General features: G+C 34.5%; 1 protein-coding gene across 2 annotated transcripts in view; it reads left to right on the top strand.

Moving 5' to 3' along the window:
- ephb4a (eph receptor B4a) overlaps window positions 1-22,495 on the top strand; it is a 103,046-nt gene extending 80,551 nt beyond the window's left edge. For both annotated transcript variants that reach the window (XM_056458810.1, XM_056458809.1), the window contains exons 10-17: window positions 5,914-5,978; window positions 6,089-6,202; window positions 7,856-8,103; window positions 10,262-10,477; window positions 10,600-10,749; window positions 13,980-14,173; window positions 19,075-19,233; window positions 21,450-22,495. In XM_056458810.1, coding sequence (XP_056314785.1) covers window positions 5,914-5,978; window positions 6,089-6,202; window positions 7,856-8,103; window positions 10,262-10,477; window positions 10,600-10,749; window positions 13,980-14,173; window positions 19,075-19,233; window positions 21,450-21,558 — 1,255 coding nt within the window. In that variant the 3' untranslated portion in view covers window positions 21,559-22,495. The remainder of the gene's footprint in view (window positions 1-5,913; window positions 5,979-6,088; window positions 6,203-7,855; window positions 8,104-10,261; window positions 10,478-10,599; window positions 10,750-13,979; window positions 14,174-19,074; window positions 19,234-21,449) is intronic.
- The last annotated feature ends 1,274 nt before the right edge of the window (window positions 22,496-23,769 follow it).

The raw sequence follows: 23,769 nt of genomic DNA, 5'->3' as shown, positions 1-23,769 counted from the left end.
CATTCATGTGTATCTTCGTTCTATCATGTCCCTTTAAGGCAAGTCATTGCACTCGGCGGCCATCTTTAAAATTCCTCCCGTACACTATGCTCAGGCATTCTGTCTGAATGGGGAAACATCAAATTCTCTAAAACTGTTTGCCAAGCTTACGATTACATTACATATTTGGAATCATCAATAAAATTAAACAACTGTCTCATAAGTAGAGTTTATAAACGTTCAAATAAACAAACTCTGCATATTTTCAGGGTGCCCAAGCTAATGCGCATGTGCACTCAATAGGAACAAGATCACGACACCGACCTCATTTATGACTGTTCTACACATAATCGTCCTCTAGGTAATGATCGCTCTCGTGAGTCTTAATGACGAATCTCCTCCAGAAATGACAGCGACTCTTTGTTTACAAGTTTGTGGACATTTGAGTAGTTTCTGTCATGTGATGTGCGTTTGACAGGACGGACTGTACCTCACATTTGTTTCATACAGATTACAAAACCATGGCGGAGCTTCATTCGCCATATTGACCGTTACATTTTTTCCCCATTCAAAACTATGTGACATGTCTTGTGTATTCTACAGTCGTTCGTATAGTATATTATACCCAATAGTTGTAGAAAACTACAGTATTGGGTCAATTATTTATATTACTGTAGTTGTTTTGTTACCGTAGCAACTATAGCATTACCACAACAGATGAATTCAAGTACTTTACAATAGTGTGTCCAAAAACATTACAGTATTTATCACTATAGTATTTTTTTATGTGGGATGTGAAAAAGACTAGAATAACAATGAGAACAGGCAAGAACAACATTAGATAACATTAGAAGTTCGATACACTAGGAACTAAAACAAATACACTACCTGACAAATGTCTTGTTGTTGATCCCAGTTGTAAGAGCAACAAATAATGACTTGACTTCTAGTTGATCATTTGGAAAAGTGTCAGAAAAGTTTTCTGATGAATCATCTGTTGAACTGCATCCCAATCATCACAAATACTGCAGAAGACCTACTGGAACCCGCATGGACCCAAGATTCTCAGAGAAATCATGAAGTTTGGTGAAGGAAAAATCATGGTTTGGGGTTACACTCAGTATAGGGGTGTGCGAGAGATCTGCAGAGTGGATGGCAACATCAACAGCCTGAGGTATCAAGACATTTGTGCTGCCCATTACATTACAAACCACAGGAGAGGGCAAATTCTTCAGCAGGATAGCGCTCCTTCTCATACTTTAGCCTCCACATCAAAGTTCCTGAAAGCAAAGAAGGTCAAGGTGCTCCAGGATTGGCCAGCCCAGTCACCAGACATGAACATTATTGAACATGTCTGGATAAGATGGAGGAGGAGGCATTGAAGATGAATCCAAAGAAACTTGATGAAGTCCTGCAAGAACGCTTTCTTTGCCATTCCAGATGACTTTATTAATGAGTGATTTGAGTCATTGCAGAGATGTATGGATGCAGTCCTCCAAGCTCATGATGGAGTCAGACACAATATTCATTCTGTTTCCACTGCAGTATGATGACATATTCTATACTGGACATTATTTCTGTTCAGTGACAAGACTTTTGTCTAAGTAAAGTCAGACCTTACTGTCCTAATGAAATAATTAAAAATCAAGACATGCGCATATTTTATTTTGGTCAAATAAGCGTAATCTAGAGGCCTTTGCCTTTAATATAAGCCACTTCTGATACCAAATGATCAACTAGAAGTCAAGCTATTATTTGTTGCTCCTAAAACCTAGATAGGCGACAAGACTTTTGTCAGGTAGTGTAGGAACCAGTTATCTGAGACAACGGGTTTGCTTATCCATTCACACACAAACTCAAATATTGCTGATAAATTTGATATATACATATATATAATACATATATTCCCATGTGTGTGTGCAGCTAAGACTACAGCAGGCCATATGTTTGAAGGTTAACATATATTGTTCACATTTACACACGTCACGTACACATACTTTCACACCCTGTTAAACGGAGAGTCCCTGCAATCAATCACACACACTTACACACACACACACACACACACACACACAAACACACACACACCGGGAGTCTCCGGTCCAGACCTGCCATCAGCTCTGGGTGGGACAAACGCAGCTATTTTAGTCCTGGGAAATCAGGGAGAGAAAGATAGACTTGGAAAAAAGAAATGTTTCTTGCTATTTCAAACTCAGAGGATCTTGCTTTAGTTTTGTATCTTGTAGTATTCACTTTTTGTTTCTGATATTCCTTTCTTACACTTAAAAAAATGTTGGGATCCACACAATTGCTTCATGTTGTCCTAACACAGGACAATTAATTTAATCGCAAATTTAAGTGGATTGAACATAAAACAATTATGTTGTATCCCAAGAAAATCCTTATTAATTGTGTTGTTTCAACTCATTTTAAATAATTAGTTTAAACAACCAGCAAAAGTCTTTTTTTGAGTAGCAAGTTGCTGATATGGCGTATAAATCTATAATATGAAAGTGAATAGTGAGTTATCTAACTCTAGACTGTAGATTAGGGATAATAAAAATACCTGAATTGTTGAAATCATGTGCTGTTGTACTTCTCTAGCTAATTTATTTCATTTTATTGATGGCTTTCAAGCATTCATTTTCAATTTAGCCTTAAGTTGCAAGCCAGCGAGGCTTTGTGAATGCAGTATTGAGTGATTAGCAAGTGTCCACACGTCCAGAAAACAAATACGGTAATAGAGAAGGACATAACGTGCTAAAGATTTACAGGAGTAAACAAGAATAACAAGGAGAACGGGCCTCTGTAATTTAAGAGCAGTTTGGAGTATAATACTGCAGGAGGCAAAGCCTATTGAGGTGAGAAATAGGAACAGAAAAGACACAGGAAGAGGAAGAACGGGGTGGAGAAAGGAGGGATTTTGTTCACATTGAGTTCATTCTTCACGGGACAAAAAAAAAAGCATGAAACACAACAAGCCTCACACCGAGCCCAAATCAGGCATGACACAACAAGTTTCCAGCATCAAGTAATTTTCCATCCCAACTAAAAAGAAAACCACAGAGTGCACAGAAAGTTCACTTCAAATACAATTTGTCATTAGCATGTTGCTAAGCTAACCAGAAAAAATGTAGCGCTCACCATTGTTGGGATACATTTTCCTTGGAAAATAAATGAATAAAATTATAAAATATACACAAATATAAAAATCTAAAGTATAGAAATATTAAAATGCACCAATTCAAAATGTTAACAGATTCAATAACACAATTAATGTATTAAAATATCACAGATTAAAGCTTAAAACCTGATTAAATCAGGCACAACACAAGTTTTCAGCATCAAGTGTTTTTCCTGACTAAAAAGTGTGTGTCCTGACTAAAAATAAACCCACAGAGTGCACATAAAGTTCACATGTAATACAATTTGACGTTAGCATGCTGCTAAGCTAACAACAAAGTGCTCCGAAAACATGTAGCGCTGACCATTGTTGTGATACATTTGATCATGGTATTCTGTGAAATTAATGAATCGTATATATGAATGATATTTTTTCTCAACTAACAGCCAAACTAATCAGTAACCAAGATTATATTTAACAATAAAACAAAACGTTTACATCCTCACACTTCTCTGATGCTAATGATTACACGCCATGCAATAAAAAAATATAACTATTAGAAAAGGTTTTAAAATTGCTTTAAAACGTTTTTAAGTTATTGGTAGCACTTTAAGTGGAACTTTTCACTATATAGTGGTTTATTATCTGCTTAGTATTAGCTGTTTATAAGTACACATGAAGTACATACTCTTGTTCTACATCTCTAATACAACCCAAATACCTAAACCCAACTACGAACTTAATAACCATTTATAAGCAGCAAATTAGTCATTTATCGAACTAAAATTCTTAGTTAATGGTTTGTTAATAGCAAGAGCTGTACCTTAGAGCAGTGTTTCCCAACCCTGTTCCTAAAGGCACACCAACAGTACACATTTTCAACCTCTCCCTAATCAAACACACCTGAATCAACTGATCAGAACATTAGATGAGACTCCAAAACCTGAAGTTAGTGGCTCAGATAAGGGAGACATCCAAATATGTACTGTTGGTGTGTCTCCAGGAACAGGGTTGGGAAACACTGCCTTAGAATATATTAGTTATTATTAGGGATCGAGCACCGAAACCTTCGTTTATTATTATTCCACTTCCGCTTCTTCTTCTTCTTCTTCTTCTTTTCCGGATTGAATCGAAATTTTGAGGGTCTAAACATGCCCGAAAACTCATAAAACTTTGCCCATACCCCCGAAGTGGCGAAAATTTACGTTTGTTATAGGTTTCGGAAGTGGGCGTGGCAAAATGACTCGATAGCGCCACCTATGCACTTTTGACGGACTGGCCCCCGAGCTACGATTCACGCACACGCACAAAAATTGGCACAGAAGATCTAGAGTTTTCGTCGAAGGGCGTGTCCATGGCAGCCTCGCAAACTTTGACGATTCGCCACGAAACAGGAAGTCATTATAACTCAGGCATGGATTGTCCGATCTGCCTCAAAATTCACACGTTTGATAAAAGTACTGACCTGAACACCTTTACATGTCAATATCCAGTTACAGTTATAGCACCACCTGCTGGCAACAGGAAATGACATGTTTCACAATGTAATAAACTCCTCCCACAAATTTTATCAGCACCAAATTTGGGTGGTGTTATCTGAAAGCTCTAGCAATGATATATTGTGAAGATCTAGAGTTTTCGCAAAAGGGCGTGTCCAAGGCGGCCTGACAAACCTCAGTCCTTCACCATGGAGCAGGAAGTACTTATAACTCAATCACACAATGTGCGATCTGCCTGAAACTTCACATGATTGATAAAATGTCTCTCCTTAAGACATCTACATGCTAATATTGAGTCACAGTCATAGCGCCACCTGCTGACAGAAGGTAGTTTGGCTTATAACTCAGCCACACAATGTCCGACCTGCCTGAAAATTCACATGGTTGATAAGATTCCTCTCCTGAAGACATCTACAAGCCAATATTTAGTCAGTCATAGCGCCACCTGCTGACAGAAGGAAGTTTGACATAAATCTGTTATTTTCTCAGGTTTTATATATATATATATATTGGCTTAAGTTATTATTGTCTGTTGTTGTCTGTCATCCTAAGGCCACCAGGATGACCAGTGAGCCCGGATGTGAGGTCCCTTTCATCGCTGCTTGCAGCTTTAATTATTATTATGATTATTATTTATCTTATAATTGCATCAAGCTAAATCATCATTACATTTTCATATTCATCTATTTCAAATTTACATTTAATTAAGAATGATTAGCTTTCCTTATCAAAACTGTTACATTTTTTGGATACCAATAATGTGATTTTGGCATCTTTGGAAATAAATAAGATGACTTTTTGCGGTATTTTGGGCTTGGCTCAAAACCACAGTGACTGTCCAGCAGCATACATATATTTTAAACTTTTTTTGACATGCTTCAATGTCATCCTCAAAGTTATCTTTATCGCTGACCTATTTTCTACATCTTTGCGCCATGTTTTGACTGCTAATGTGCTAGTCTTCCAAGCAGACTTGTTACCTAGCTGGTGCTTGGTCAATTAGCTGGATTAGCAACGAAATACCAAGAAGCATTAAGTAACTTGTGACTCTGGGATGTTGAGAAAGACTGACTGAACTGAAAAGCTCAGTCAAACTTTAGTTCACTCAGCTGTGAAATGAGTAATAGCTTGAAGCGTCATTCTGCAATGGGGTTTTTTACAGTCTCGCTGACTTTTAATGTTTACAAATCCTCAAACGTTTTTTGCATTTGAATAGGCAGTTTGCATGCATTTGGTGTTGTTCGCCGAGTGAGACCTCTACATGCTTGGCAAGTTCTGTTTACATCCTATTTTCACTCTGGCTGTTTACAGGAAGCAAAATAATTACAAAGATCCAGAGCTGAGCGACAAAAACGGCCAATATCTCATGGGTCAAGGTGAGCGCTGCTGCAAACACATGCAGGATCATATGATAATTACGCATTCAGGTTAAGTTGTGTGTGGCTTTTTTGATTAATGGAGTAACTGACATTTCTTTCCCTCTAAGGAGTGAAGGTCTACATCGATCCTTTCACTTATGAAGACCCTAATGAGGCCGTGAGAGAGTTTGCTAAAGAGATCGATGTCTCGTGTGTCAAAATCGAGGAGGTTATTGGGGCAGGTGAGTCTCTCTTCTTAACATGGCTAATTTATTTTTTGACGTGTTTGAATAGTCGCAGATTCCCTTTCAGTCATTTGCAAGTACACTACCTGACAAAAGTCTTGTCGTCGATCCCAGTTGTAAGAGCAACACTTGACTTCCAGTTGATCATTTGGGAAAACGGCAGAAGGTTGATTTTACCGATGAATGATCTGTTTAACTGCATCCAAATTATCACAAATACTGCAGAAGACCTATTGGAACCGGCATGGATCCAGGATTCTCACAGAAATCAGTCAAGTTTGGTGAAAAAAAAATCATGGTTTGGGGTTACACTCAGTATGGGGGCGTACGAGAGATCTGCAGAGTGGATGGCAACATCAACAGCCTGAGGTATCAAGACATTTGTGCTGCCCATTACATTAATAACCACAGGAGAGGGCAAATTCTTCTGCAGGATAGCACTCCTTCTCATACTACAGCCTCCACATCAAAGTTCCTGAAAGCAAAGAAGGTCACAGTGCTCCAGGATTGGCCAGCCCAGTCACCAGACATGAACATTATTGAGCATGTCTGGGGTAAGATGGAGGAGGAGGCATTGAAGATGAATCCAAAGAATCTTGATGAACTCTGGGAGTCCTGCAAGAACGCTTTCATGTCATTCCAGATGACTTTATTGATGAGTGATTTGAGTCATTGCAGAGATGTATGGATGCAGTCCTCCAAGCTCATGATGGAGTCAGACACAATATTCATTCTGTTTCCTCTGCAGCATGACGACATATTCTATACTGGACATTATTTCTGTTCAGTGACAAGACTTTTGTCTAAGTAAAGTCAGACCTTACTGTCCTAATTAAATAATTAAAAATCAAGACATGATCATATTTTATTTGAGTAAAATAAGCGTAATCTAGAGGCCTTTGCCTTTCATATAAGCCACTTCTGATACCAAATGATCAACTAATTAAGTTATTTTTTGTTATTCCTAAAACTTGAATAGACGACAAGACTTTTGTCAGGTAGTGTATATCAATGACAATTTTCATGTTTTAAAGAAGTCTATTAGATAAATAATCAAGGATTATTGATTGTTGGTCTTTTCCCTTGGCCAGTTTTACTGTTGATTATCAGTTGGCACCATTAAAACTTTAGATACAGTAGGCCTGTGTAAAAATGTGTCTGGGTTTTATAATGAATATGATTACTATATAAATAGTCGTATAGTCGCTTTCAGTCGTTTGCAAGTATAACAAAGTCAGTGCAGCAAGCAGTTTTTGGGATTTAAAGAAGTCTAATATACATCTGAACATAGACATCTTGGCTAACACACGGCTAAATTTAGGCTGTCAGTGGATATCTAATAGACATCTAACAATAGTCTAAAAATCAACTAGTCATCAAGTAGACATGAATAAATGAACATGTGAAGTCTGTCTAATATGTATATTTGATGTTTTGGACTATTGTTAAATGTTTATTAGATTTTCACAGACAACCCAATTTTTTAGCCAAGACATCTATGTTCAGACGTCTATTAGACTTCATTTAAACATTGCTGGGTTTACTTGATTGATTCTGAAAGTTGTGATTCCACAAAAATTTAATTTATTGTTATAATGGCTACCTATCAGCAATATAAATCTCTGAAAAGTTGAGTTTTGCCATTTTTAGGTGAGTTTGGGGAAGTTTGTCGGGGACGGCTGAGGATTCCTGGTAAGAAGGAGAACTATGTGGCCATTAAAACCCTGAAGGGTGGATATACAGACAAGCAAAGGCGGGACTTCCTGGCCGAGGCCTCCATCATGGGCCAGTTCCAGCACCCCAACATTATTCACCTGGAGGGCATAATAACAGCCAGCTGCCCCGTCATGATCCTCACCGAGTTCATGGAGAACGGAGCTCTGGACTCTTTCCTCAGAGTAAGTATGAGCTAGAACTTTCATATACTTACATACTCCCAGCGCCATTTATATCGAAGTTGATATTTAGCTGCACTATGCTGGTGTTTCATAACATCTAATTTTTACAATGTGGGTCGTTAGCCCAACGCTCACCCCCCTACGTGGAGGACCAGGTAGAACTGTCATATAAGCTTGTTATTTAGTTAGTTTACTCAAAAATGACAATTTCCTCACTATTTACTCACTCAAGTGCTTCTAAACTTCACTAACACTTTAGTTTAAGTAACAATTGTCACTATTAACTACTGGCTTTATATTACTTGCCTGTTATTAGGATATTAACTGTTCATTAGCACTTATAAAGTATCATCTTATTTTACATCCCTAATCCTACCCAATAGCTAAACCCAACTACTCATTCATTCATTTTCTTTTCGGCTTAGTCCCTTTATTAATCCGGGGTCGCCACAGCGGAATGAACCGCCAACTTATCCAGCACATGTTTTACGCAGCGCTGGAAAGTGCCCTTCCCGCTGCAACCCATCACTGGGAAACATCCATACACACTCATTCACACTCTTACACTACAGACAATTTATAGCTTACTCAATTCACCTGTACCACATGTCTTTGGGGGAAACCGGAGCACCCGGAGAAAACCCAGGGAGAACATGCAAACTCCACACAGAAATGCAGAGGCTCGAACCAGCGACCTTCTTCCTGTGAGGCGACAGCACTACCTACTGCACCACTGCGTCACCCCTAAACCCAACTACTACCTTACTAAATATTAACAAGGGAGATATTCTGAAGAATGTTGGATAAAAGCAGCCATTAACATCCATTGTAGGAACTAAAATACCAATGGAAGTCAATGGCTGTTTTTATCCAGCATTCTTCAGAGTATCTCCTTTTGTGTTCAACATAAGAAAGTCACACTTTATTGTAATGTACTATTAACAAACTATTAACTAAGACTTTCAGTTCAATAAACTACTAATTAGCTGCTTGTTAATATTTAGTAGGGGTGTCACGGTGGCGCAGTGGGTAGCACAATCGCCTCACAACAAGAAGGTCGCTGGTTCGAGCCTCAGCTGGGTCAGTTGGCATTTCTGTGTGGAGTTTGCATGTTCTCCCCATGTTGGTGTGGGTTTCCTCCACAGTCCAAAACATATGCGCTATAGGTGAATTGAAAAAGTTAAATTGGCCATAGTGTGTGTGTGTGTGTGAGAATGTGAGAGTGTATGGGTGTTTCCCAGTACGGGGTTGCAGCTGTAAAGGCATCCACTGTGTCAAACATATGCTGGATAAGTTGGTGGTTCATTCCGCTGTGGCGAGCCCTGATGAATAAAAGGGACCAAGCCAAAGGAAAATGAAAGATGAACTATTTATGGTATATGCATATTTAGATTACCGCTCCAGTGTTAGCTATATGTAAAGGCTTAAAAATATCTTACATCCAGTGTTGTATTTATATTTGTTTATTTTCACCTATGCTTATGTCATCCTGCGGGACAAGATATTCATTCATTCCACTTTATGTCAACACATGTAGCAGCATGAAAATAAACCTGACTAAACTTAAAGGGGACCAATTATGCCCCTTTTTACAAGATGTAAAACAAGTCTCTGGTGTCTCTAGTGTGTGTGTATGTTCAGTTTCAGCTCAAAATACCACACGAATAATGTTTTATAACTCTTTGACACTGACCCTATTAGGCTTTGATCCTAATTGTGCCATTTTGGTGACTGTTGCTTTAAATTCGAATGAGATTGTGCTCTTTTTAAAAGAGGGCGGAGCCAAAAATGCCTGTGTGTCAGCATAGAGGCAGATTCAAAACAGGGCTAATGTTATCTGTGTGAAAACTAATGGCGGTTGGTTGCTTCTCACTCAGGGCTGTTTATGCTAATGAGGGAGAGATCCTCTTCTGATGACACGTACAAAGGGAGAATGTCAATCAAAGTGTTTCTGCAGACTGTTTCCATCAAGTGTGATTATAGCAAATGTAATTGATTAACTGCTACCATTGAAGGCTGGTTATACTCATACACTGTTGCCACACAACTGTTTAACCCCCTTATAAAAGTGATTTTTGCATAGTAATGTGTTATATGACTATAACAGCTATTGAGGACTCTCATTGAAGCTCTAATATAGATGTTTCTTTCTCTCCAGCTCAACGATGGACAGTTTACGCCAATACAGTTAGTCGGGATGCTGCGCGGCATTGCATCAGGAATGAAATATCTCTCAGAAATGAGTTACGTACACCGAGATCTTGCAGCACGCAACATTCTAGTGAACAGCAACCTGGTCTGCAAGGTATCTGACTTCGGTCTGTCGAGATTCCTGCAGGAGAATTCATCGGATCCCACATACACCAGCTCACTGGTAAATGCTGCTCTTGTACTTGTATTTCATGAGGTAAAATGCATGGATTAAGCATGCAACAATAGTGATTTATTCAGATTTTCGTTGATTTCACTGTACAGTAACTGATGTGCTTGTTTCAGGGTGGTAAAATTCCCATCCGCTGGACGGCACCCGAAGCCATTGCCTTTCGGAAATTTACCTGCGCGTCCGATGTGTGGAGTTACGGGATTGTCATGTGGGAAGTGATGTCGTTTGGAGAGCGACCGTACTGGGACATGAGCAACCAAGATGTAAGTGTTTGTTTTCCAAGTAGTGATGTTTTATAAACAAATTTCGGGAGGAGCACGCGCAGAAGTTTCAGTATCAAATACGTCATTGACAATTATTCTATTATCCAATCAGTTCTTGACCAAACCCCTATATATATATACCAAAGCTGTCTTACCTGCAGCATCTTACGACTTTAGCATCCCTCCACCACCCAGTCACCTCAGCTCTTAAGCATTACAATCCCAGGGGGAGCGTTCTGGGGCCGGGCGAGATACTTCACTCGAATCCCAATTCCTCTCTGTTTCCTGATAAGGGGAATAACTCGAGTTTGGGTGTCTTCCCCGAGCTCAGAGCCCTCTCCCCGGACAGCACGCCAAATACGCTTTATTCTGAAACTATTGCAAGTGTGAACTAGTGGTTATTGTGAGCGACAGTATCGTAATTGTTTTAACACTGTGCGAGCTGAAAACAAGTCTAAACAAAGCTGGAGCTGAACATTTTTACGTTTCAGAGCGACACATTTGTGTTTCTTTTCTTAATTTGTGATTGAGCGATCCATTCATTAAGACATTAGGTGCGTTCGACATTAAGCATGGCTGCAGCCGGTGATCAACGAGATTCGCCGAGCTCAGGTGGGGGCGGAGTTGAAAGCGGAGCCGTCAGGCTGGACACTTCAAGGCTCAAAGTTCCTGCAGTCATAACCGATCACATGGCGTGATTTATTTATTTATTGCAATAACAACAAAAGATTTGCAGTAGAAATAAAACAGAGCACAGTCTCTACAAACTATAGTTCATTTTTAAACAATAAGGGAGTTAAACATTAAATTTAAGTAGCCTATATAACAAACGCATGAGAAATAAGGGCAAACGAGAGAGCACATATAAAGGAAATAAATATCCACGAATGGTGTTATTTTGGATAATAAAGCATTTTTAAATAAGAGCTTTAATCTAAAACAGGGGTGGGCTCCAACTCTGCTCAAACATACCAGCTTCTAGATAATTAGAGATCTTGGAGACACTGATTAGGATGTTCAGGTGTGTTTGATTAAAGTTAAAGCTAAACTATGCAGGACACCGGCCCTCCAGGACTGAGTTTGCCCACCCCTGATCTAAAATGATTGAACAAAAGGACCAAAATAAATGAGCTACACTTTAAGTAGAAACTTCCCAGAAAGAGCAGGTACATCAATGTCACTTTTAAAAGTTCTGCATAAACGGCCTGACAGGAAATAAAATATTGTGTAATCATATATTTTTATATTTAATCAAATATTTTTTTACTTAATTTGTTAAGAAAACTTTATATGGGTGTCAGGATCAATGATGATAATTATTTTATTACAAGTTTGTAAGACTTGAGTTAAAGGGCACCTAGGTTAGCCCATTTTTCAGATTTAATATAAGTGTTTTGCGACTTCAGAATGTGTCTGTAAAGTTTCAGCTCAAAACACCTATCAGATTTTTTTATTATACCTTTTAATAAATTCCTATTGATACATTTTTTTCACTGGGTGGAGGTTTTGGTGTACTGCTCCTTTAAGGCTAGTCCTCCCCGCCCACCTTTTCTACGTGCCTTTCTGCGTGCCTTAATCTCCTCCCTCGGCTGCGTCAGACAACAGACAGTCTTAAAGGAAGCAGATCTCACGTAGCGTTTGTGAGAAATACTACAGTAAGAACTTTACCAATAAGTATTTATTGTGCACTTGCATCACAGAGTCACACAAAGTTCACGCGCGCACACACACACCACAGTAGACACACAAACACACACACACACAGACAGATAGAGCGCTCGTTTAGCTTTGCACTCTTTTTGCACGCAAATGTGACATGATACAGGTTAATCTCCATGTTCTCCCTGCGTTCGCGTGGGTTTCCTCCAGGTGCTCCGGTTTCCCCCACAGTCCAAAGACATGTGGGACAGGTGAATTGGGTAGGCTAAATTGTCCGTAGAGTATGAGTGTGTATGGATGTTTCCCAGAGATGGGTTGCAGCTGGAAGGGTATCTGCTGTAAAACATGTGCTGGAAAAGTTGGTGGTTCATTCCGCTGTGGCGACCCCAGATTAATAAGGGGAATAAGCCTAAAAGAAAATGAATGAATAAATGAATAAAATTTGTGAGACTGAATTTGTCCAATAATAAACCCGAAACACACGTGGTTGTTGTCATGCGGTGAACTCGGCCAATCATGTAATATCGGTGTCGTCATCACAGGTCCTGCAGTCGCTCTTCAGATGCTGCACCGGCTGGATCAGTCGTCTGATCTCGGAGCACTGTCATGGTACTTTGATACCACATGTGACAGTCACATGGCGTCGGCACAGCATCAATCAGGACAACATTTGTAACCAGCATGCATCGCTTTAAGACAGATTTCCATCGATCTGCGCAGCCCTGCATGAAGTCGAATGCACCCATTCACTCGCTTAGTTTCCAAATGAATCAGCTGTTTTGAACGATTCATTTAAATGTGGCACTTACTGCCACCTACTGGTTGTCTCAGTGTCATATTTATTTATATATGAACATATACATTTATACATATGACATGCCTCAACTAGACAAGATGTCAGCATAAAATTTGCTTAGAAAAATATTGAAATAAAGAAAGATATTTATATATATATCAAGATTTAATTTTTGTCAATATTGCACCACCCTAGTTTATAACTATTTTTGTTTTGGTCGCTAGTCAAAATGAACGTAAACATTGCATACAGTTACAATTTAAAATTCTGGTGTCGACATTTATAGCGCCATTGCCCTTTGGACGTCCCAAGTTCGAGTCCCAACTTGCTAACCCATCCCCTCTTTCTCCAACTTTGATTCATGTCTAAATTCTGTCCGTTAAAGTCAAAAATGGCAAAAATAAAAGTACAAAATAAAAATGTTGCAGTAAGTTCATTTGTTTGAAAAAAATGAATACCTTTTTTCCAGTAAAGATGCATTAAATTGATCAAAAATAATCAATTAAAGATTTATATTTTTAATACATTTTCTTCGTTTAAAACACAAAAGAAATTAGTCCTTAAAACTATTATGTTTAAAAATGTGTAGGAAAAAACATCTCTACGTTAAACAGCACTTGGGGTATATTTTGGTAAAGAATACATTTCACAGGAGGGCTACAACTGTGTATATTTTGTCTAATACATCCTAGAGAATATTGATCTGACGTAGGGAATATTGATCTGATGTATTGATCTGACGTATAACATACTGTACTGTGTTTGGCCCAATCAGGTGATCAATGCCATTGAGCAGGATTACCGTCTGCCGCCGCCGCCCGACTGTCCCACATACTTGCACCAGCTGATGCTGGACTGCTGGCAGAAGGAGAGGACGGCCCGGCCGCGCTTCGCCAACATCGTCTCGGCTCTGGACAAGCTCATCCGCAACCCGGCCTCACTCAAAATCACAGCGCAGGAGGGGGCGGGGTGAGACTCTGATCCACAACACTTCTACATCAGTCAATACTGCAGCGAGCGCAGATTAAGAAGCACACTCAGCAAATACATCTGTTTTGCTTTGTTCATTTTGTTTAGTTTTTGTTTTATTTTATTTTTTTTCATTTCGTGTTGTTTTTTCCCGTTTCGTTTTTTGTTTCATTTTTTGTTTCATTTTCATTTCTTTTAGTTTTTTTCTTGTCTTGTTTTATTTAATTTTAAATCTGTAGAATTTTTTTAGTGTTTTTTTTTGGTCTTGTTTCGTTTTGGTTTCATTTCATTTTTGTCTTGTTTTGTTTAATTGTTGTCTTGTTTTGTTTTTTCGTTTTTGTTTTGTTTAACTTTTGTCTTGTTTTGTTTTTTCGTTTTTGTTTTGTTTAACTTTTGTCTTGTTTTGTTTTTTCGTTTTTGTTTTGTTTAATTTTTGTCTTGTTTTGTTTTTTCGTTTTTGTTTTGTTTATCTTTGTCTTGTTTTGTTTTTTTCGTTTTGTTTTGTTTAACTTTTGTCTTGTTTTGTTTTTTCGTTTTTGTTTTATTTAATTTTTGTCTTGTTTTGTTTTTTCGTTTTTGTTTTGTTTAACTTTTGTCTTGTTTTGTTTTTTCGTTTTTGTTTTATTTAATTTTGTCTTGTTTGTTTTTTCGTTTTTGTTTTGTTTAACTTTTGTCTTGTTTTGTTTTTCGTTTTTTGTTTTATTTAATTTTTGTCTTGTTTGTTTTTTTCGTTTTGTTTTGTTTAACTTTTGTCTTGTTTTGTTTTTTCGTTTTTGTTTTGTTTAACTTTTGTCTTGTTTTGTTTTTTTCGTTTTTGTTTTGTTTAAATTTTGTCTTGTTTTGTTTTTTCGTTTTTGTTTTGTTTAATTGTTGTCTTGTTTTGTTTTTTCGTTTTTGTTTTGTTTAACTTTTGTCTTGTTTTGTTTTTTCGTTTTTGTTTTGTTTAATTTTTGTCTTGTTTTGTTTTTTCGTTTTTGTTTTGTTTAACTTTTGTCTTGTTTTGTTTTTTCGTTTTTGTTTTATTTAATTTTTGTCTTGTTTTGTTTTTTCGTTTTTGTTTTGTTTAACTTTTGTCTTGTTTTGTTTTTTCGTTTTTGTTTTATTTAATTTTTGTCTTGTTTTGTTTTTTCGTTTTTGTTTTGTTTAACTTTTGTCTTGTTTGTTTTTTCGTTTTTGTTTTATTTATTTTTTGTCTTGTTTTGTTTTTTCGTTTTGTTTTGTTTAACTTTTGTCTTGTTTTGTTTTTTCGTTTTTGTTTTGTTTAACTTTTGTCTTGTTTTGTTTTTTCGTTTTTGTTTTGTTTAAATTTTGTCTTGTTTTGTTTTTTCGTTTTTGTTTTGTTTAATTGTTGTCTTGTTTTGTTTTTTCGTTTTTGTTTTGTTTAATTTTTGTCTTGTTTTTTTTGTTTGTTTTAGTTTTTGTTTAATTTTTGTCTTGTTTTGTTTTTTTGTTTTGTTTAACTTTTGTCTTGTTTTGTTTTTTCGTTTTTGTTTTATTTAATTTTTGTCTTGTTTTGTTTTTTCGTTTTTGTTTTGTTTAACTTTTGTCTTGTTTTGTTTTTTCGTTTTTGTTTTGTTTAACTTTTGTCTTGTTTTGTTTTTTCGTTTTTGTTTTGTTTAAATTTTGTCTTGTTTTGTTTTTTCGTTTTTGTTTTGTTTAATTGTTGTCTTGTTTTGTTTTTTCGTTTTTGTTTTGTTTAATTTTTGTCTTGTTTTTTTTGTTTGTTTTAGTTTTTGTTTAATTTTTGTCTTGTTTTGTTTTTTTGTTTTGTTTAATTTTAGTCTTGTTTTGTTTTTTCGTTTATGTTTTGTGTAATTTTTGTCTTGTTTTGTTTTTTCGGTTTTGTTTTGTTTAAATTTTGTCTTGTTTAGTTTTTTCGTTTTTGTTTTGTTTAACTTTTGTCTTGTTTAGTTTTTTCGTTTTTGTTTTGTTTAACTTTTGTCTTGTTTTGTTTTTTCGTTTTTGTTTTGTTTAATTTTTGTCTTGTTTAGTTTTTTTGTTTTTGTTTTGTTTAACTTTTGTCTTGTTTTGTTTTTTCGTTTTTGTTTTGTTTAATTTTTGTCTTGTTTTGTTTTTTCGTTTATGTTTTGTGTAATTTTTGTCTTGTTTTGTTTTTTCGGTTTTGTTTTGTTTAAATTTTGTCTTGTTTAGTTTTTTCGTTTTTGTTTTGTTTAACTTTTGTCTTGTTTTGTTTTTTCGGTTTTGTTTTGTTTAAATTTTGTCTTGTTTAGTTTTTTCGTTTTTGTTTTGTTTAACTTTTGTCTTGTTTAGTTTTTTCGTTTTTGTTTTGTTTAACTTTTGTCTTGTTTTGTTTTTTCGTTTTTGTTTTGTTTAATTTTTGTCTTGTTTAGTTTTTTTGTTTTTGTTTTGTTTAACTTTGTCTTGTTTTTGTTTTTTTGTTTTGTTTAATTTTTGTCTTGTTTTGTTTTTTCGTTTTTGTTTTGTTTAAATTTTGTCTTTTTTTTTTTTTTTGGTTTTTTTGTCTTGTTTTGTTTTTTTGTTTTTGTTTTGTTTAATTTTTGTCTTGTTTTGTTTTTTCATTTTGTTTTGTTTTCATTTTGTTTGATTTTTTTGTTTAGTTCTTTTGTTTTGTTTTTGTCTTGTTTCATTTTTGTTTTGTTTAGTTTTTTGTTTTTGTTTAGTTTTTGTCTCGTTTCGTTTTAGAATCATATTGCATTTTTGTATTCATATTTTGTATTCATCTATATTGTAATATTCAAGAGAAGATAATTATAAATTATTACATTTTTTAAACATATTTTTCAAGTGCTGTGGAAATATATTTCAACACATTTTTAACGTAATAGTTTTAATAAATAATTTCTAATAACTAATTTATTTAGTCTTTGCCATGATGTCAGTAAATAATATTTTACTAGTTAATTTGCGAGATACTAGTGCAATTTAAAAGATTACCGGGGTTAATTAGGTTAACTAGGCAAGCTAAGGTAATTATACAAGTCATTAGTTTGTTCTGTAGCCAATCAAAATTTATAAAAAAAATAAAATAAAATTATAAGAATAATAATAAAATAGAAATAATAAAAAAACTTTTCGAAAGTATATTTATAAATTATAAATATAAATGAGTATATATATATATATATATATATATATATATATATATATATATATATATATATATATATATATATATATATATATATATATATATATGTTTAAAAAAATTCCCTCAGCAAAACTAAAAGAGATAAGACTTTCTCCAGAAAAAAAAATATAATGGAAAACTGAACAGAAAATGTCCTTGCTCTTTTACACGTCAATTGGAAAATTTCACAGGAGAAAAGGTGTCTTTTTTTTTCAACATCATGCAGCCGTAACTGATTTTATGTTGTCGCATTGACTTACAGAAATGGACAGTAACAGGATTACTAAAGCATATTTTAGTGACAGGAGCAGTAATGTGATTACAGTAATGCATTGAGCTCAACAATAGCTGTCAATCAAAGCTTCAGTCATTCCTCATTCTGTCCATCATTGATGATCCCGGCTCTCGTCCACTCAGTATGGCCTCTTGTATGTTAGTGTAGCTCCGCCTCTCACAGCATGACGAGCTGTCAGTCTGTCAATCAACACTCAGTATGAGCCTAGTTCTGTCCATCACTGTTTAGTTTTTCCCCTCGAGGAAAACTGTCAAGACTTCCTCTACTGAGGGCGAATTCAAGACATCTTCTTCATTTGAGCAATTACATTAGAAGTCAAAATAATTCGCCCTGCGTTTAATTGTTTTTCAAAATACTTCCCAAGTGATGTTTAACAGAGGAAGGAAATTTTCACAATATTTGCTATAAGAGTCTTATTTTTTTTAGTTTGGCTGGAATGAATAGTTTTATTTTTTTTAGAACAATTAACAATTTTGCTAACATCTTCTTCATTTGAGCAATTACAGTAGAAGTCAAAATCATTTGCTCTCTGGCTAAATTTTTATTCTTTTTTAATAATTACCAAATGATGTTTAACTGGAAATTTTCATAACATTTCCTATAATGTTTTGTCAATCTAGAGAAAGTCTTATTTCTTTTAGTTTGGCTGGAATAAAAGACATTTTATTTATTTATTTTTTTATTTAATTGCATTTTAAGCTTAAATATTTCATAAATTATGTTTAGCAAAGCAAGGAAATTTTCACAATATTTCCCATAATGTTTTTTCTTCTGGAAAAAGTCTTATTTCTGTAGGTTTGGCTAAAACAAAAGATGTTTTAATTTTTTAGAATAATTTTTATGATTAATATTAGCCTTCTTGATTTGTCTAATTACCCTAGCTTACCTAGATAACCGAAGTAACCCAGTTAAAGCTGAAATAATTCACAAATTATGTCTTTATATATATATATATATTTACCAAATGATGTTTAACAGAGTTAGGAAGTTTTCACAATATTTCCTATAATGTTTTGTCAATCTAGAGAAAGTCTTAGTTCTTTTAGTTTGGCTGGAATAAAAGCAGTTTTTAATATTTTTATAGCAATTTTTATGATTAACATTAGCCTTCTTGATTTGTCTAATTACCCAAACTTGTCTAATTAACCTAATAAAACTATTTAAATTGGCCTTTAAGCTCAATACTAGTATCTTGCTAAATATCTAGTCAAATATTATGTGCTGTCATCAACTGGCAAAAACAAAAGAAGTTAGCTATTAGAAATTAATTATTAAAACTATAGTTTAAAAACAACAGCACTTGGGAAATATTTGTAAAAGAATTACCATTTCACAGGAGGGCTGATAATTTTGTCTTCAACTGTATATATACTTTTTAAAACATCAATTCAGTCCTGCATTTGTGATGGGTTAGGGTTTATGCTAACATCTGCTCACAGCTTTTTCACTTGAAGCAAGAAATTACATTAAATTTAGTACTTTTTTCTCTGTGCGCAGCCCCTCTCACCCTCTGCTGGACCAGCGGTCTCCACTCACGCCCTCATCCTGCGGGACGGTGGGCGACTGGCTGCGAGCCATCAAGATGGAGCGCTACGAGGAGACGTTTCTGCAGGCGGGATACACATCCATGCAGCTCGTCACCCACATCAACACGGAGTGAGTCCAGATCAGATTCAGATTACATGCTTGGAAAAACAAGCTAAAAACTAAGATAAAATTCCAATATCACACGCATATTTTTGTTTTGAGAACGTTAAACATGAACGTTACAAATGAAAAATTGAATGTATGAAAATGTTAATTATAAAAGTAAATGTATTAAACATAAATAGGAATCAATGTGTATAAATATAAATAAATAAATAAACAAAAAGACTAAAAATAGGTATATCAGACTATAGGTATAGGTATATAGGTATAGATATATATATAGGTATATAGATATATAGGTATAGCAGACTGCAAAATAGAAACTAAAAATGGAAAGATAAATGAATCAAGCCTAAATATAAAAAAAAATATATTAAACAAAGGTGACACGGCGCAGTGGGTAGCACTGTCGCCTCACAGCAAGAAGGTCGGTGGTTCGAGCCCCGGCTGGGTCAGTTGGCATTTCTGTGTGGAGTTTGCATGTTCTCCCCGTGTTGCCACAGTCCAAACACATGCGCTATAGGTGAATTGAGTAAACAAAATTTACCGTAGTGCATATGTGTGTGACTAAGTGTGTATGGGTGTTTCCCAGTGATGGGTTGCGGCTGAAAGGGCATCCGCTGCGTAAAACACTTGCTGGATAAGTTGGCGGTTCATTCCGCTGTGGCAACCCCTGATTAATAAAGGGACTAAGCTGAAAAGAAAATGAATGAATGGTTAAACAAAAAGAATAAATGAGTAAATATAGTTTATTTATATATAGTTAAATATCAGGTATAGTAGACTTCAAAATAGAAATTAAAAATGGAAAGATAAATTAATCAACTCTGAATATAAAAAACTGATTAAACAAAATGAATAAATAAATAAATATAGTATATTTAAAATTTAACTATAGTTAAATATCAGGTATAGTAGACGGCAAAATAGAAATTAAAAATAGAAAAGTGAATTAATCAAATTTCTAAATGTAAAAATAAATATTATTAAAAAAAGATTACATGCTGGGGAAAACAAGCTAGAAACACCAGATAAAAATCCTATTTTACAAGCATATTTTGAGAATGTTGAACATGAACGTTAGAAATGAAAATGGGAAGTAAATGTAGCAAAATTGGAAATATAAAAAAAGACTAAAAAGAATAAATCAATCAAATAATCAATAAATAAATAAACATATATAAATAAAGGAAAAGGCTAAATAAATAAATATGTAGAGTTGACTGCAAAATAGAATTTTTTAAAAAAAAAATTTTAATTATTAAACCAAGAGTGAATGAATGAACGAATAAATAAATAAATAAATAAATAAATAAACTGGTATAGCAGACTGCAAAATAGAAATGAAAAATAGAAAAGTAAATTAATGAAATGTATAAATATAAAAAATACAAAACTAATCAATCTATGAATGTGTACAGTTGACTGCAAAATAAAATTAACATAATAATATTAGTGGTTAATGATCATCAGCATCTTAAATCCTTGAAAGTTATTATTTATCATTTAGCTAATATTTAGATTTGTTTTTTATCTATATAAAGCTTTAACAATTTTGTTTTAAATGACAAAAAAACTATTTATGGCATTATGTAATGACATGTAAATAAAAAATAAGGATGTAATGCTGCAAAAAAAAAATATATATATATATATATATATATATATATATAGTTTGAAGTCATAATTATTAGCCCCCCTGTTTATTTTTTTCCCCAATTTCTCTTTTTAGAGATGTTTTCAACACATTTCTAATCATAACAGTTTTAATAATTCATCTCTAATAACTGGTTTATTTTATCTTTGCCATGATGACAGTAAATAATATTTGACTAGATCTTCTTCAAGACACTTCTACACAGCTTAAAGTGACATTTAAAGGCTGAACTAGATTAATTAGATTAACTAGGCAGGTTAGAGTAATTAGGCAAGTTATTGTATAATGATGGTTTGTTCTGTAGACTATTGAAAAATATATAGCTTAAAGGGGCTAATAATATTGACCTAAAAATGGTTTAAAAAAATAAAAGCTGCTTTTATTCTAGCCAAAATAAAACAAATAAGTACACTCCCATTTACTGCACTCGTAAATTTACCCAACTATGACGTCTTTCCAACCCGGAAATGTAAAAAAAAGGGTCCATTCAGCTTTGACCCACAATATATTTGAGCACATTTTAATGTCTGAAGTCTAACAGTGTTCCGTTCTCTCCATCTTTCAGGGATCTGCTGCGTTTGGGAATAACTCTAGCAGGTCACCAGAAGAAGATTCTCTCCAGCATTGAGGCTCTCGGGATTCAAAACAAAGCACCAGGGAATGTGCTGTACTGAGTGAATCACACACACACACACACATATACATGAACTCTACTGTGCTGGAGAGCCTTCATCTAACGACCCACTCACAATCAGGAACATTTCTACTTCCTTTTTTTTTAACCGTGGCATCACTAAAGAATCAAGATGGCTTCTTTTCTTCCAAGACTACCTACAAATAAAAGCGATATCATATCTGGTTTGTGATATCAAACGGGTCTCACAGGGGGATGTTACCTTATTTGGACATCCTCTCGCTCTGACATCATAACTATAAAACTGTGACATCACACACGTATTTCCATTTTTTGCAGAGTATTTTTCTAAAGGAGACTTTCGTACCGAAGGATGAGGAATACCACGTTTATTACACAGGAATTTGGATACATTTTATTAACGATGACTTCTTCACGTGTGTTGAAAACACACACACACACAAAATAAATCGGTGTTGTGTTTTTTGAAACGATGCACTCGGTGTGAGTGTGTATGCGAGCAGCAATAAGAGCACAAAAGTCTTAGCACTTTTTTTTCCTGAAGAGAGAGACCTGAATAAGAATGATTATGCGAATACACACACACACACACACACACACACACTCTCTCTGCAACACTTGACTGGCACTAAAAAGAGACCAAATAAAAGACTGTATGTTGTTGTTGTATTCTGAGCGGCTGAGGACTGGAAATGAAACACGTGCCATACTGTTTTACTACGGGAATGTTGTGCTGGCTTTTGCTCACCAACTTGAACTACAGCGTTTGGGTTTATGGCTAGGAGGAGTTGGTCTTCACATTGGAGATCATGCAAAGAACAAACCAGGGACTTTTATTTTGTTGCCTTCTCCGTCGTTTTGTTTTGTATAAATATATACTTGATTTATGTAAAAAGGTGCATTTTCTTTTTGGTCAGTGTAATCTGTGTTTCTGTTACAATAAAAATATACATTTAGTCTTGTTTCATACTGCTTGTCTTTTGTTCTGTGTGTGTAGCACAAGGGGAAGAAAATTAGCTCTGATTTCAGAATAGGGTCTAACCCAGCAGGAACTACCAGTAATGCAGGTGTACATTGATCTGGTAAATACATGCAGAAGATCATTTTACACTGTTGGCCTCATGAAGGCTACTGTTAACTGTCGCCATTTTCTGCAGCATTGTGCTCTTGTCTAATCCTTGATTAGAAGTAGTTTTGGTTTTTTTGTGTTTTTGTTTTGTGGTTTTTTGTTTTGTTGTGTTTGTTTTGTTGTGTGTTTTGTTTTTTTGAATATTGTGTTTTTTTGTTTTGTTGTGTTTGTTTTGTTGTGTGTTTTGTTTTTTTGAATATTGTGTTTTTTTGTTTTGTTGTGTTTGTTTTGTTTTGCGTTTTTTGTTTTGTTGTGTTTGTTTTGTTTTGCGTTTTTTGTTTTGTTGTGTTTGTTTTTTTGTTTTATTTTGCAATATTTGTTTTGTTTAGCTGTTTTTTTTGTTGTGTTTGTTTTGTTTTGCGTTTTTTGTTTTGTTGTGTTTGTTTTGTTTAGCTGTTTTTTTTGTTGTGTTTGTTTTGTTTTGCGTTTTTTGTTTTGTTGTGTTTGTTTTGTTTAGCAGTTTTTTTTGTTGTGTTTGTTTTGTTTTGCGTTTTTTGTTTTGTTGTGTTTGTTTTGTTTAGCAGTTTTTTTTGTTGTGTTTGTTTTGTTTTGCGTTTTTTGTTTTGTTGTGTTTGTTTTTTTGTTTTATTTTGCAATATTTGTTTTGTTTAGCAGTTTTTTTTGTTGTGTTTGTTTTGTTTTGCGTTTTTCGTTTTGTTGTGTTTGTTTTGTTTAGCAGTTTTTTTGTTGTGTTTGTTTTGTTTTGCGTTTTTTGTTTTGTTGTGTTTGTTTTTTTGTGTTATTTTGCAATATTTGTCTTGTTTAGCTGTTTTTTTTTTTGTTGTGTTTGTTTTGTTTTGCCTTTTTGTTTAGTTTTGCTGTTTTTTGTTTTATTTTGCGTTAGTTGTTTAGTTTTGCTGTGTTTTTTGTTTTGTTTAGTTTTTTGTTTTGTTGTGTTTGTTTTTTTGTTTTATTTTGCAATATTTGTTTTGTTTAGCTGTTTTTTGTTGTTGTGTTTGTTTTGTTTTGCGTTTTTGTTTAGTTTTGCTGTTTTTTGTGTTTGTTTTGTTTTTTGTGTTATTTTGCAATATTTGTTTAGTTTTGCTGCGTTTTTTGTTTTGTTTAGTTTTTGTTTTGTTTTTTGTTTTATTTTGCTTTTTA

This window comes from Danio aesculapii, chromosome 5, assembly GCF_903798145.1.
Source record: "Danio aesculapii chromosome 5, fDanAes4.1, whole genome shotgun sequence".
In the NCBI taxonomy this organism is placed as follows: Eukaryota; Metazoa; Chordata; class Actinopteri; order Cypriniformes; family Danionidae; genus Danio; species Danio aesculapii.
This window is presented reverse-complemented; position numbering and strand designations above follow the sequence as displayed.